The sequence below is a fragment of the Protobothrops mucrosquamatus genome, unplaced genomic scaffold (genome assembly GCF_001527695.2).
Source record: "Protobothrops mucrosquamatus isolate PMUCROS unplaced genomic scaffold, P.Mucros_1.0 scaffold_102, whole genome shotgun sequence".
Classification (NCBI taxonomy): Eukaryota; Metazoa; Chordata; class Lepidosauria; order Squamata; family Viperidae; genus Protobothrops; species Protobothrops mucrosquamatus.
In genome coordinates this window covers 38,699-54,172 of record NW_015386178.1, presented here as the reverse complement: position 1 = coordinate 54,172, position 15,474 = coordinate 38,699, and the positions used below count along the sequence as shown (strand labels likewise).

The window sequence follows — 15,474 nt, the reverse complement described above, 5'->3', positions numbered from 1 at the left end:
AAGCCTACTTAGTTCTTATAGGCCAAAATAGAGACCAGACTTTTATTTGCAATCTTCCCATTCTCACTTAAATCAGGGGCCACTAAAAAAATGGTGCCTTCCCTGCTACAGCTGAGCCAAATATCAGCAAAACTAGAGTGCTGCAATGCTATGAAAATTGGGGAGTATGTAAATGCTCTATTTAATATAGTAATGAGCAAGGGTTGAGTAACCTAACCCTAAATCAGTAGCAAGATGTCTCACCTTTGCCTGCCCAAATATCCCAATACAATATATACACTGCCTGCCTCAAACAATATCCCAGTACAGTGTTTTGTCCATTAAACTAGAGCCTTTCAGGAAAATGGCAAAAATGCATCTCATTCACCAGGCTTTTCATTTCAAACTTAATTTTAACACCTTGATTTTAATTCTAAAAATGTATTATGTTTTATATTTGTAGCGCACCACCTTGAATGCATATGTAAGATAATTAAGCTTTTTCTGGCAGTATGTGCCGTGGAATTTCGTACCAATAATGCAGTGGAAACTCTGAGCGTGGCATGCTGATCTACTGGAGAAGATACTCGCCTTCCACTTGGAAGGCTGAGAGTTCAATATTAGGTAGCGGGAGATATTTCTCTCCTAGGGTACAAAAAAAAGAAATATCTGCTGAGAACGCCATGTGGCGTCAAGAAGGGCATCTGGCCAGTAAATGCTCAGCTCCATCTTCTAATCACTCTGACTCTACTAGGAAGGGACTACAGGGTCATTAAAAGGTGTTTTTTTTTAAATGCAGTGGAAACTATAGAAAATGATATATAAACAATGAGTATTATTAAAATAGACAACACTTAAGCCTGAAGAGAGGGAAAAACTTTAATGGGTAGAAAGACAGTAACTTCAGTGGCATTTGTTCAGTGCATGTAAAAAATAAATAGTAATTGATTCTATAGAAGTGAAAGATCTCAATTCGTGAGTGGCCAAATTTTCTTCCTCCTATTATTTTGAATTACATGTTGGAAAAGGGATTTTGTTTAACATGAATCCAGGAAACCGTTGGTAGAGATTCCCCACTCAAGTGGTCTTCCAATTCAGCCTTTGAGAGATGACATTCCAGCTCGCATAATTTCATCAACCAAGAGAATGTTGCTAGCAATAACAGTGCTAGAGAAAACAGGAAGAGAAATTTCATTTGTCTCAATTTATCGTTCAATTAGTAAAAATACAGTCAGCCCCTTTTCTTGTATTCTTTAAGAAGATTCATATGGCCAATTTCATTTCTGCTTTTTCTTCCCACATTAAAAGCAAAAATCTTGAAATATGAGACCCCATACCTAGTTACTTGGATTAAAATAGTCTGGAAAAACATACCAACTTATTTATACAAAAGTATACTCAACCAGGTCTTAATTGTCAAGTAAATTATATATACAATTCCAAATGTGGTTGAGGTCATTTTTTAAATGGTTAGCTATAAAACGTTACCTAGAATGAAGCAACTGTTTTTTAACACTATAATTATCCCAGATTCCAACTGCTCCTGCCACCATTGGTTCACCTGAAAGACATAGTAGAAAGTTCATTAAAAGACAACAATAGTATCTGTTCTATAATCTTTTCATAGATTGCTAGGGTTGTTTTGTTTTATAAAGGACCCTCTGTGCAAACTGGTTTGGAAAAAGAGATGCATGAATTTTCTATCGAGTTAAAAATGGTTTAGAAACTGGGAAGGAATTGTCTGTTTCCTTTGGGACCATTCTGCAGTTTTTCCAGCCAACTGGGACAACCAGATTCACTTCACAATAGTGTGGTTCACTTAACATCCATATGATTCACTTAATGATTGTGGTAAGAAACTATTGATTTCCTTACTGACTGTGGTAAAAATGGACATAAAATTGGGTTGTCAGCTTGCTTAATGACTGCATCTCTTAACAACCTTAATTCCAGCCCCAATTGTGATTTAAGTTGAGGATTACCTGTAGAACAAATGGTTATAGCTTGCCCTTGCCTGGGTTATTAGTACATGATCCAGCCTTCTTTACAATATTATTTGTAACCTTTTTAGCAATTACAAGTTTATGTAACTGCTAAATAGTCACAAATAAAAGTACAACCATTATCACCAGTTCACCTCAGTAAACTCTCAATGAGAACATCATCGATAAAGGGGAATGCTTGCAGCTCAGGGCTGAAATGAAGGGTCCTTGGTGCTCTCTGAGCTTGGTTGTTTTCTTGCAGATGTTTCATTACCCAAACTAGGTAACATCATCAGTGCTGATGTTACTTAGTTTGCATAATGAAATGTCTGCAAGAAAACCAAGCTCAGACAGCACCAAGGACTTTGTGTTGGTTTAGTGCCACTGTTTTCTGGATAAAAGCATGCAACTGAACCAGTTTATAATAACTGTCATTTTCAAAAATCATTACCCTCTGCTAGCTTAATTTGTAAAAGAAAAAAAAGTATTATCATAACATATCCAGCAGTTTGGAATTACAAAGTACCTCTCAAGCTTGTCAATCATGCTATTCCCAGCAGCTGTTCTGTACTCACCAGAATTTAGGTCCACCCCCACTAGTTGTCCTGACTCAGCATATTCTGCTTGAACTTTAACTAGTGTTTCCTGAGGATCATAGCCAGCGTTCTGAGCAAGTACCTGTAAGAATAAAGAAAAAAAGTATTTATTTTTTATTGTTCTCTCCATCAAGAAATGAGCTATTTGGTATTTAGTGGAGATAAATGTGCAATATATACTTAGAACTGACTGTTCTTTCCCCTATCTTCCATTTTCCTTTCAGCTGTATCTCTGCTGACATCTGGAAAGTCTTATTGATGGTAGCTACAGAGCTCAAGAATGCTATTAGATGTTTTTGTTCAGAAGCTTCCTACCTTAGGGATAATCAGCAATGCATCAGCAAATGCCTGAACTCCCAACTGGCTTCTTCCTTTCACATTGGGCTTATGTTTCACAAGGGCATCAGCTATTGCCACCTCCAGGGCTCCAGCACCTGGAACCACGCAGCCTGGAAAACCAAAAATCATTTGTTAACATCAATCTTGCCACAAATGCAAGGCAGACACCCAAGGATATAGTGCTTAAAAAGGGTAAATCCCCATTAAATATAAAACTTTTGGAAGTTCTCAAGTCTTCTTAAAGGAAGAGTTTTAAGTCTGGAATACTAAGATTCAAACAGTCTCTTTAAACTCAACACATGCTGTATACCTCTGATGTTTATACAATCATCTATGTGGTAATCTTTTATTTTACCTGCATTCTCTCCTCCCACAATACATATATGTACCTTTAAAATAGTTTAAGTTGAAAGGCAGGACAATACTAACTATAATTATTTTTAAATATTGAAATACTCATTTACCTGAGGTGCATTATTATGCTTCAGTTTAGAAAAGAAGGGATTTTTTTTCCCTACAATTGCCTTAGCAGTGTATTGTAAGTTGCAACACCTATGTTCATTTAAGATGGCTTAATTATACTAGCACAGGCACTACTAGGAGCCAGAGCTGCTGTGGTAGTTCTATTTTATGAGAAAATTATACCATCACCACCATCTCAATTATATTGGTACTCACATAGCCAAAACACTCCAATCACACACAAGGGGTATTATTGGGTTTATCTAAATTTAGCAACACAAAAGTATCCTGAAGCAAAAATGCTTAACGAAGATTGTTCTTCCTTCCACAAGAAAACCTTGAAATATGAAGGATGCTGAACTTAGCATTTTAAAATACAATTTCCTGCAAATACATTTTTTCTTATTTGAGACCTGTCTTAAGCAACACCATTCATGGAAGTTTTAGATTCCACTGTATTCTCCGAAGTAAGATTACTGAACCAACATATGTAACTGTGAAATATTAAGATTAAAGACCAGAGAAATGCAGATTCCAATCCACAGACAAAGAAGCTCTCGCCATTCCAATCTGCCCCTAAACATTGCTTTTGTTGGAAAAATCAGAGGACTTGTATGTATTCCAATTTGAGCTCCTGGGCCTCTTTTTAATAAAAGTGAATGTTCAAAGTGCTATTAACCAAACGTATTAATTGAAGTAATATTAAAATAAAACTTCATTTAATCAACTGGCTACCCTGAGGCTATTAAAATATGGAGTGCTTCTAGCCCAAACTCACCATCCTCAATGGCATTTTTGACAGCACGCAGTCCATCTCTTATAGCATCCTTGATCTGTGTCAGGGTGTGCTTATTTGGCCCCTTGATCAACAGAGTCACAGAACGAGGGTTTTCACACTTCTCAATAAAAGTGAACTTCTCTTCACCCTGAGCAGAGAGAACAATTCAAACATTATTTAAGGACCATAAATGCTAAGTTATGTAATATATATTGGATTTTCTATAGTTTGAACAGTAAATGTATTGTATTCTTATTACTATGCCTATTTTTATTTCTTTAAAAAAGCTGTTTTTGTTCTGTTCAGTAATATTTAAGAATTCCAAGATTAATTTATGCATTATATTTCTAAGCCACCCATCTCCCTCAAAGGAGCTCTAATTCTATGAAATATTCTCCCATCCATCCATCTACCCACTCGGCCCTTGAATAACATTTAACACTATTGCAGCTAGGTATTAATTATAATGCTTGCCATAGAAATCAAACTGGAAAGAATTAAAGACTTTAAAAATCAAACTCACCAAGGTATATTCATAGACAAGACCTGCATGTCCCAGGCAGTCAATGGACAGGTCATCAACAGAATTCATAGCAACCCCTCCACATGCCAGTGTTAACCTGAACATAATGAATAAATATGTTTGGATACTTCTGTTATAATCTGGGTTCACATACTGCAGTTTGCTCGATTTGGCTTGGCAGGTTGTGAACCCAGCTGTGATTTATTCAGTAAACCAGGGCTTAGGCTGGTGGCAATACCTGCTCCTCTTTTTAAATGCAACCAGGAATATTAAGCAATCCCTTTGTTCTAAAAAAGGAATCAATGTGTGAATATCTTTATGTAATACTAATAATTCAAAGTGATTAAAGTAGTTAATTTATACCAGCATTCTAAAATTATTATGAAGAAATTCTAAAGAAAACATTTTTTATAAATTTCCAAATGTTTTCCAAACATCTAGGATTAGGAATCATAACATAAGAGAAGATCACTCCTCTCAAAACTTTTGGATGTCACTTTTCTTTTCTGATTTACAGCAAGATGCTATTATTAGTGGCTAAACATTTTCAAAGGAAAACAAATAGCGCTGAAAGTCCAAGGCAGTGCCCAGGTTCTCACAGAAACTGACCTCTCCATATTTCTTCGCTTTGCTCTGCGCAGTGCTACTATCCCTTCTTTTGCAAGTGCATCCAGGGAGAAAGGATCAATCCCCTGAAAATACAGAATGCAATAAACAGATCTACTCAGGTTTAAAGCTTAAACTGAAAAATTAAATAAAGGCCACATGCAACAATACCATGATTTAATGGACCAGGGTTCCTATTATGGCCAAATGTTATTAATAATGAATTTATTACCAACTTATTTGTATAATAAAATGTCATCTGACTCCAAGACTCTGGGTCGTTTAACATAAAAGAACATAAACTGCCACAAATGGTCATTTAAATAAATTGCCCTATTTCTGATAAAATGGACCTTGGCCCACAAAATCTGGATGCAAATTTTGTCAACTGCACCGGTACTCTGCTAAATGGGAGGCAATTAAATCAATGTTTCATTCTATTTGGCTCATTTTGTGTTATAGACCCATTTGTTAGGCAATCATCTCACTCAATACCAAGCCCTTCTCTTACCTTTTGGTTGATCACAATAAAACCTTTATTTGAATCCCCAACAACTGATTTTTTCAGCTCTATGATTTTATTCACTCTTTCTTCAATGAACTTTCTTTCTGCTTTAACAAGCTTTTCTCTTTCTTCTGCGCTCTTATAAAAGAATCCAGAATTCACCTCTCTGGAAAAAAAAATATGCTGTCAGAATTTAAATTAGACAGGAGACTAAAAAGTATCCAACCCCCTGGTTAAAACTTAGCTCCCAGTGATTACATGGACAAAACCCAGGCAGTTCTCTTGGCAACTATACAGAAAGTTTCCCATTGTCACTTTCCAGGATTTTTCCATCTCCAAGTCTAGCATATTATCCAAGCTTCTGTGGTGTCTCCCATTCAAATACTAACCAGATTTGGCCTGATTTGTTTTCAATCCCAGTAAGCATATATGTGAAGGTAAGGGGAATCAGAAGCAACTGACACCAGAAATGGTCAGAGTGGCTTTCGGATAGACCCAGAAGATCCCACAAACCAAATATCAACCCCCACAAATGGTGGATTAAACAAGACCAGTTTGCAAATCCTAATTAGGGCTGTAAGTTATAATGTATACATACGTTTTTTCATACTCCAGTGACACATTGCAAGTAAGGATGTAAGCATCTTCAATCCTTTTCCTCATGTCAGGATGACGAGCGCCATGGTCCAGGACAAGTCCTCTTATTAGGCTGTAAAAGATATTTAAAATAGCTTTTTAAGAAGTTACTTTCAGTTGTTTATCCTTTCTAATCCCATGCATTTCCTGCTAAAATGGGAGTCCTAGGAACAACTTTGATGTGTATCCTTCAGACCCATGCATACTATTTTAGTACAGCACGTCACTAGACAAATCTGAGGCAAATTTTATTCTTGCATGGTGTCTGACTCCATTAGCCATCGCAAAAGCCAATGCAGAATTCACCCATGCTCTCAGCTCTAAATACTTCACTTATAAAACTTTGGCTTTAATTCCTACAACAGCTCAGAACAAAAGATAACTATGTAACCTTATCAATGTTATAAAGCAGAAACAATGTAGCACATCTTCCACCTTAAGACACACACACTAATGTCTTGAACAGTAACTCCCACAATTCATGTCATGCTGGCAGAGAATTCCACAAGATCCAATATTTGGAAAAGGCCAATTTAGGAAAGGACAAGAGGGCATGATGTGGGAAAGTGATGATTCCACCAGAATGAATATGTAAGACCAATACGTTTCAAGCCTTCAGGAATAGATCCCATTCATGTTATACCTACGTTGTATCTGTTTCAGATTTGTGCTTCATCTCCATTATTTCAACCATATAAAGATCTATGGGCTCATTTGGTTTTCTGATTGCCAGAATCGAATCGACTACAGCCTTCAAAGAAAAGAGAACAAGCCTCATCAAACAGGACTTCCAGCATTTAGCAACTCAACAACACACACAAACCCCTTCAGGGATCCACTTCACTTTAATTGTGGGAATTGTATAGAATTTATTTTTGGAGAACACAAGAAATCAATGACTCACCTCAGTTAAAATGTCAGCAAGCTCAGTATGGACCTTTGTGTGGAGGGAAGTTCTAGCAACATCTAGAAGTGTTTCCCTGTCCATTTCCTTTGCTACTTTGACCTGCTCCAGGACCTGAAGAGCCTTTTCTTTTGCAGCTTCAAACCCTTCTGTAACTAACCGAGGATGTAACCCCTAATACCAAAGAAATAGTTTTTTTTAAAAAAAACATGCACACATATAAAATTCCATACTCCGATTATAGGCAAAAACCAAGCAATCAGTTTCCACAAGCAATTTCTTTTTACTGTAGAAGGGAAAAAACTAAAAAAAAAAACCCTCTCCAGACATACTTTAAATCCCCTGGAGCAGGTAATGAAACTACCCAGTTGCTGCAAGCTGAATAGCATATACATTTAATAAATTATTATACCATTATTATTATTTATGGTAACGGCTGAGAGAAAAGAAAACAATGGAAAATTTGCCCACACAACAATAGACTCAATCAAGTGATTTCAGGGATAACTATTTTACTTTGTTTTAACTTTTCTAGATGATCTGAGGCTGCGCATGAAGACACTTTGTACTGTCCTTTTGAATACATATGAAAGGAAAAACAGTCCTTTCAACGCAGAGGGTAAAGTACAGCTTATTCTTGCACAGAATTATGCCAAAGGAACTATGGAGCTCATCTGGATGTTCACTGTGCAACAGATTTGGAAATTTCTCACAAACTGTGGTCAAAAGTCAATTATATACTACCCCTAATCTGAATAAATGAAAGTTTAGAGCCATAGGAAAAACAGGAAGAATAAAATTAATCTGTTAACTATGTTTCAAAGTTTGAAATTTTAATCTAGTTTAGGTATATTCACTTTGATTTAACAAAATAGTAATGTGCAACTAAGAATCTCGTTTTCATGGCAGCATCAATAATTTCTCACTCAGCTTTATTTAAATCTGAAAGCAAATTAAAGATGCCCTCATGCAGACTACAAGTACGTAACACTGCCACATACCTCTGAAATATAGAGATCTGCCTGCTTGAGCAGCTCACCAATTATGAGGACATTAGAAGTGGTCCCATCACCAGTGATGTCATCTTGTGCTGTTGCTACTTTGGCTATCAAGGAAGCTGTTGGATGTTGGATTTGCTGATGGATGCAAAAAGAACAAAAAAGAGTATTATCAAAATGTCATTCCTTTGCTCAGTCACCCATGACCTCTTGTCTGGATTACTGCAACATGCTCTACATAAGGTTCCTTATGAAGAGAATTCAAAAGCTTCAGCTGGTGCACAAGGCAGCTGCACATGTAGTTAAGTAAAGGGTATCAGATATTCAACAGACGTATAACATTACAGTATTGCTACATGAGTTGCATTGTTGCCAGTGTGCTTCTGGGTGCAATTCAAGGTGCTGATTATCATCTTTAAAACCCTTCATGGCTTGAGACCAAGCTACCTAAGGGACTGTCCTCTCCCAGTCATTTCTAATCATCCAATTCAATGCAGCAGGTTAAGCATGTTACGGTGCCTGTAATTTCTCTGCCTTAGCCTCTGCCCTCTGGAACATTCTCCCTTCAGAGATCAGGATGACCCTATATCTGTTGGCTATTCATAAGACCATGAATACTTGGTTATGTGCTTGGAGCTCCAAATGTGTTAAGGTGTTTAATTATATTAACATCTATGGCAATAGTTCCACTCAACAACTGTATGTATTTGTATTTATGCTTTATGACAGTGGTGGCGAACCTATGGCACGGGTGCCAGAGGCGGCACTCAGACCCCTCTCTGTGGGCACGTGCACCGTCACCCCAGTCCTAGGCCTTCAGCTAGGTTTTATAAAACCTTTTCGCTTTAGGCCTCCGCTGCTGTGTGCAAAAAAAAAAAAAGAGGTTCAGTCAACTTCTCACGGGGAAAAAAAGATCTTGCAAAGTTGGAATTGATTGAAATTTTTAGTCCTACCCAGTCTGCCGTTACCACCATAGCCACGTGCACCCAATGGGCCACACCCACCCAGCACCCGATGATGCATAAGTGGGTTTTGGGTTGCAGTTTGGGCACTCAGTCTCTAAAAGGTTCGCCATCACTGCTTTATGATGTACACCACCCAGTCATTTACTGAGATGGATGGCCATTGAAATCAAATAAAAAAAATATTCCTCCCCATTTTACTATTGTGCTTTATTATCAATTTAATCAGTTGAAGAAACATTCTACAGTAATACCAGCACCGTATAAGTTCTAATTAATCTTAGAACCAAAAAAGCAGAGAGAAGCTTATGCTTTGATCAACAGCAGATCCTTCGAGACTATTGTTATACAATTTCAACATAACATAGCATTTTGTGATAAAAAATAAAATATAAAGTCATCAGTAAAACTTTAAATAAAAAATTTGGCCTACATCACCAATACTGTTCACTTAGTAAAATCTAGCAAGATGTTTCTTTTTTGCATGTAGATAAGAGTTCTAGAAAGTATTACATGACTTGATATTTTAAAATTATATTCTTGGAAGGGAAGGGAAAATTTACCATCTCATGAAGCAGGACATTGCCATCTTTGGTAAGCTTGATATCACCAGCCCCAGACACAAGCCTATGGAAAACAGAAAGCAAAGCAATCAGCCTTCAATCCCAGTTCCTTTTCCAAGAGTTTGAGCAAAAGGATCTGCCAAACTTAATTTACTAATATCACTATCCCGTGTTATAGTACAGTCAGTATGAAACAAAAATTCATGTGACAAGAATCACATCCAAGGCTCTTTTCTACTTTCAATTCTGGAATTAACTATCCTATTAATCAAAGGAATATTCTTCTGGTGCTGTCTTCTTCCACCAGACAGTTACAGAAACCAAATGTGGATGGCATAACAACTTGAATACTTTGGGAGTTGTGTAAGAGAGCTAATTTTGGGTGAGGTAGAATTATAAATCTATGACATTGCCTCAGACTAAAATTTGGCCAATCAAACCCGCAATGCTTTCATTCAGCTGACAGATGCTCTGCAATGCCATGATTTATAAACATGTGTTGATAGTTAAGCAAAGGACTTGATAACTAATAGCCTCTATGTACCACTTGTGATGATGTATTGGGAACAGAAGCTGTTCCTCAAAAAGATGTGATCAATCATTATGTTTCAAGTTCAGACTTGTACAAAACTAATTGGCTGATGGGGCAATTTTATGCACAAAGTCTAATTTATTAATCTGAGAGCCAGTGGGGTTAAAGAGTTGGATTAGGAAAATATAGAAGCTCACTGGGTGACATAGAACAGGGGTCCTCAACCTTGGCAACTTTAAGACTTGTGGACTTCAACTCCCAGAATTCCTCAGCCAGCAAAGTTTGCTGGCTTGGCTGGCTGAGGAATTCTGGGAGTTGAAGTCCACAAGTCTTAAAGTTGCCAAGGATGAGGACCCCTGACAGAAGCTGCCACAGAAACTCACTGGGTGACTTTGAACCAGTTGTTTTTTCTTTCTTTCTTTCTTTCTTTCTTTCTTTCTTTCTCTCTCTCTCTCCCCCCCCCCCAGCCTACTGTGGAAACAAACAAGAGGAGGGAGCACTATGCGTGGCATCTCGAACCTCAGGACAAAAAGCAGGATATAAATTGAATAAAGATTCACAGCTAGCTGTGTGGCTAAAATGAAGTAAGTCTTATTTGTAATCACTCTAAATTTACTGAGAAAGAAAATATAAATATTTTATACTTACCTGAAAGTTTATTGTATAATCCAGTGCTTGATAACAGTAATTACACGCACTATAAAGACATACTTGCTGTATCTGTCCTGCATGTCTCTTTTTTCAAATATAGGTACTGTCCGATTTTGTTTTATTTTTTTTTTTATAAAAGAAAGTTTCACTGACAATGCTGTGGAAATGCTACGTACAAAGGAGCATATTGCTCGGTGGGTTTGGGGCTCTTTCCGTGCTATTTTGCGCACGCATTCACTTCGCCGCTTCCGCCCTCGAGCGCCATGTGGATGGGTGGGGCTAGGCGTAACCACGCCTCTCTTCCCCAACCCTCAGCTCCCACAACGAGCCCCCCCCCCGCTTTTTTTTTTCCCCGCTGCCTTACATTTTCATGGTTCCTTTGGGCCCGAGATTGGTCCTGAGCACATCCTGCAGGCCCCGCGCCGCGCTGATATTGACCGCCAGGGCTGCTTGAGCCCGCGCTACCTCAGCTTTGGGATTCAGCGCCTTCACCGCCATCTCTCCCGGCTACTTCTGGAGGAGAAAAAAGAAAGGAGCGAGAGTACGCACGCTCCCGCCTGACTCGACCCAGGTCTGACGCAACGAGGGCTGGGCCTAGACGTCACAGCCTCCTTCATTCTAGAATAGTCCATATCAAGGCTTAAGCACTTGGGCTGCTATTGGTCCTCTGAAAGCCCGCCTTTCAGTCCTATTGGTCAAATATCTGCGTCGCTCAGGGTTGGCGGTTGGAGGCAGTTGCTATGCAAAATGGTGGTGGGCCTCCGTGTTTAAAGCACGTCATGAATACTTATAAAATTTTAAAATAATACTATAAAATCTGATTCGATTAAATTTTAAAGTACATTTTGCTATCTGCATTGCTTAAAAAGTGTTTATGCATGCACCCGCACACATGAAAATACAGTTACATTGTTCCCTTAAATTCAGATTTTGGGATTCTCCCCTGAACTCTCAGAGTGCTGAACAAAATCAAAAGAATAAACAAATATAGGAGTGTCCTATATTTAAAATAATCCCACTCTTCTTGTGATTTTGAAATCTGGCCACTAATACCAAATTATTTGCAAGGTAACATTAATTATGCCATACTCTTCAGAATAAATAGAGGTCAAAAGTCCTAATATTTTAATTTTTTTCTTTTCTAATAAATACATGCTCAAGATCTGGGGCCAAAGGAACAGGCTGGGATGGCAATCCTAACATCTTTCCAATTGCATGGCATTATCGCTTGATCAAGCTGCTTAATCTCATGGGGGTGCTGTGGCCTAGACTGCTAATACTAGGTGATTTAAATCTTCCCTCGAAATCAGAGGCAGCCTAGGGTTTCATGGCTGTCAGAACAACCATGAGCCTATCTAGACCTGCCAGGGAGAAGGGACTTATCTTTTTCCCAGATATCTGATGGACACAGCAGGTTTTTCTAATGACATTTTTGCTTTTGGTAAGGACTCTTTTGGCTATCTTGTTGATCTTTGGAACACAGAGGTGCTAGGGCATTTGATAAGCTTACCCCTGAGCAGCCTTTCTTCGCCTGCCAATCCTATGTAGCCCAGTGGTTCAATGTGGGCCTCTGAGAAATGAAATGGATGAAGAGATGCTTGGAATAACGATTGGAAAAAACAAGAAGCAAATGTGACCAGACATGAGTTAGAGCTTAGGTTTGCGCTTACTCTGTGGTGATAAAGACAACAAAGCATAATTTCATCTCTGCCCTTATTACATCCATCAAATTGCAGCACATTGTTCAAAATGTCCCAGACACTTTTGGGAAAGGATGTGCTGGAAGATCCAGTGGATATTAGTTTGTCTGGCCAAGCAATTTGGTGATACAATCATTCCCATTCATTCTAAGTTGGAAGTCAGATGAGCAGAATCTATAGAAATGACAGCTTTTTTTTAATCCTGTAGATCAGGGGTCCCCAATCCCCATTTCAGGGACCGGCAGCATGCCAGAAACTAGTCCGTGCAAACAAGCGAAGCCCCGTCCATAGGATGCAAGCAGCCAATAAAACCATGCCCTCTCCGATCCGCAGAAAAACCTCTCTCCATGGAACCAGTCCCTGGTGCCCAAAAGGTTGGGGGATGCTGCTATAGATTCTAAGGAAATGGATACAGTCCTCTGCAATTTTAACTCAGCCAGCTGTAGATCAGATCCTTGCCCCCACCTGGCTAGTAAAAGTGGCTAGTGATACAGAATATAGTCAGTGCTTCTTTGAAGAAATGGGAGTTGGTAGAGGCTAGTGCATGGCTTCACCTGCTTCTCAGGAGGTCTGATTGAATAAAAGTGGACAACTACTGTCCTATCTCTAGTTGTCTCCTCCCGGGGAAGATTATTGAAAAAATGGTGGGGCTATAATTGTCAAGGGCTCTCTGGAGAATACAGATAATCTATGCTCATGGCAATTGGGTTCAGACCTGGTCATGAGAGGAAAAAGCATTGGTTGGTCTGATGGATGGCCTATAGCAGGACTTGAGTGGAGGGAGTGGGATCATCCTGGTCCTTCTAGATCTTTAGCAGTTTTTGATAATATCAATCACAGTATCTTTCTGGATTGCTTGTGAGGGCACAGTATTGCAAATGGGGCCAAATGTTGGTTAATGAGAGAATTTGCTCCAAGAACAGTTACAGAATTACAGAATATGTTCTTTATGGAATGTCTTATGGTTCTTTCCCATATCTTGGAATGAGTAACTATAGAAACTGTTGGGAGAAATCATCCATGAGTTTGGGATGAAGGACTGTATCATCAATATGCAGTATTTATGTACAATATGTACTGTATGTTTGTTATACAGCTCTACCCTGGGCCTATTGGGAGATTCAATAGAAGACATGATCTGATATCTGGAAGCTATCAGAGTTTGGATGTAAAAAATTAGACTCAATCCAGACAAAATGGAGGGATGCCTGATTCAGAGACTTATTGTTCTAGACTTGCTCAGTGAGTCTTGATAAGATTGAGCTCCTGTGGAAAGAGTCCTGCAATCTGGCAGTCCTCCTGATCTTAGGTTTCCAATTTGAAGAGCAGGGGGAGACTATGATAAGGACTTTTGCATAGTTGTGACTTGTGTGCAAGTTACAGCTAGTGCCTAGAATATGATGCACCGAAGACAGTCACTCATGCCCTTGTCATCTCTTAATTAAACTACTGTGGGATCCTTGGTGCTCCCTGAGCTTGGTTGTTTTCTTGCAGATGTTTCATTACCCAACTAGCTAACATCATCAGCACTCTACATGAGCCTGCCCTTGAAAAACACCTGGAAACTTCAGCTGGTCCAGAAAGCAGGAGGATGTGCACTTTCCCATATAATTTCTGCTTGTTCATTTAAACCAGGGTTCCCAATCCCCGGTCCGCAGCCCGGTACCGGTCCATGGCATGTTGAGAACTGGTCCATGCAAGAAGCAGGCAAATGCATGAGCATACAAAGCTCCATTTGTACAAGCACTGTGCGTGCATGCAAAACCATCCCCTCTCCCCTGCTATTCCAGAAAGCCCTTGGGGATTAATTCTAACCAATAGCATGTATCCTGAATGGCAATTAAACATAGCTATTATTTTGGTTTCTAAATTAGAGAAATAGTTTATGACATCTATTACTTAATTTTTAATACTGTTTTTGTACTGTACAATGTATCTATGAGTCACTTAAAACCTGTTAGATTACAGGTGGTAGATAAGATAAATCCATAAATAAATACTTTCCCTTGTTTCTTTAAGTGGGTGCTTTGGCCAGCTGATTTTTTATTTATATATCTATCATTTCTTTGCCACCCAAATCCCAATAGCTATTTGTAAGATTTTTCAGCTCAGAATCCTAATAAATTCCAATGAGACTCTGAACACAAGGCTACTGCAAAAGAAACAGCTTTATTCCTTGATCAAAGCCAAAACTGGGTGTTTTCTAATCTCTTGTCTCTAACGCAGAGAGACAGAGGAGAAAAGACACACACACTAATAATTTTTTTCCCTTTTATAGCTAAGGCATTTTCTCAGGATAAAAGATTTCTTTTTTGTCTGAATATGTGTTTTCTATATCTATCAAGTTAGTTCAGTTACAGCTTGAAACAAGCCTTGTGCTTCGAATACACAATTGCTGGCAGGCAGTCAGGAACTTTCTCCTCGAGTGGATACATTTGCAGCAATACATTTCAAGCTATAGAGAAGCATTTAAAGTTACAAATAAGCTTTTTCTTTCTCCTTGATCAGCTTTTAAGTTATCTCTGAGCAAAGTACAGAGCGCAAACAAGAAATAATCAATAATAGCTGGGTTACACATAAATTATTATATTTTGATTCCTTTACTATTGTATGTTTGTATGTATTTTGTTTCTTTTTGTGTACTATGAAAAGCATAAGTGGTGAGAGAAGAGCAGGAATGGGGACAGAATTCTGGCTGGTGTATGTTTCTTTATACCTTTCAATGGAGACAAATATACAGAAGCACAAAACTGTTGCT

General features: G+C 38.5%; 1 protein-coding gene and 2 non-coding genes across 4 annotated transcripts; all 3 read right to left on the bottom strand.

Annotated features, from left to right (window-relative positions):
- Positions 1 to 838: 838 nt before the first annotated feature.
- On the bottom strand, positions 839 to 11,544 carry CCT6A (chaperonin containing TCP1 subunit 6A). 2 transcript variants are annotated; one of them, XM_015815497.1, is made up of 14 exons: positions 11,381 to 11,544; positions 9,834 to 9,897; positions 8,312 to 8,446; positions 7,311 to 7,484; positions 7,054 to 7,157; positions 6,369 to 6,479; positions 5,777 to 5,936; positions 5,269 to 5,351; positions 4,660 to 4,756; positions 4,137 to 4,284; positions 2,873 to 3,006; positions 2,537 to 2,639; positions 1,468 to 1,540; positions 839 to 1,146 (listed from the first exon to the last, which is right to left on the bottom strand). In XM_015815497.1, the coding sequence occupies exons 1-14, from the start codon at positions 11,512 to 11,514 to the stop codon at positions 1,074 to 1,076; spliced, it is 1,593 nt and encodes a 530-aa protein (XP_015670983.1). In that variant the 5' UTR covers positions 11,515 to 11,544; the 3' UTR covers positions 839 to 1,073. The 2 variants fall into 2 exon arrangements, with proteins under 2 accessions (XP_015670983.1, XP_015670991.1); XM_015815505.2 differs by lacking the exon at positions 11,381 to 11,544 and adding an exon at positions 11,014 to 11,131.
- LOC114922545 lies at positions 6,586 to 6,718 on the bottom strand. The gene has a single exon (XR_003810428.1). It is a non-coding gene; the product is annotated as a small nucleolar RNA SNORA15 (small nucleolar RNA).
- On the bottom strand, positions 7,872 to 8,003 carry LOC114922546. The gene has a single exon (XR_003810429.1). It is a non-coding gene; the product is annotated as a small nucleolar RNA SNORA22 (small nucleolar RNA).
- Positions 11,545 to 15,474: the final 3,930 nt, after the last annotated feature.

Bases quoted from the DNA above. Each gene is read 5' to 3' on its own strand.
- CCT6A (XM_015815497.1), bottom strand. From the start codon at position 11,514: ATGGCGGTGAAGGCGCTGAATCCCAAAGCTGAGGTAGCGCGGGCTCAA. The intron at 8,447-9,833 runs GTAAATTTTCCC...TGCATCCATCAG, and splicing joins ATGTCCTGCTTCATGAGATG to CAAATCCAACATCCAACAGC. The intron at 7,158-7,310 runs GTGAGTCATTGA...TTTTCTTTGAAG, and splicing joins TTGCTGACATTTTAACTGAG to GCTGTAGTCGATTCGATTCT.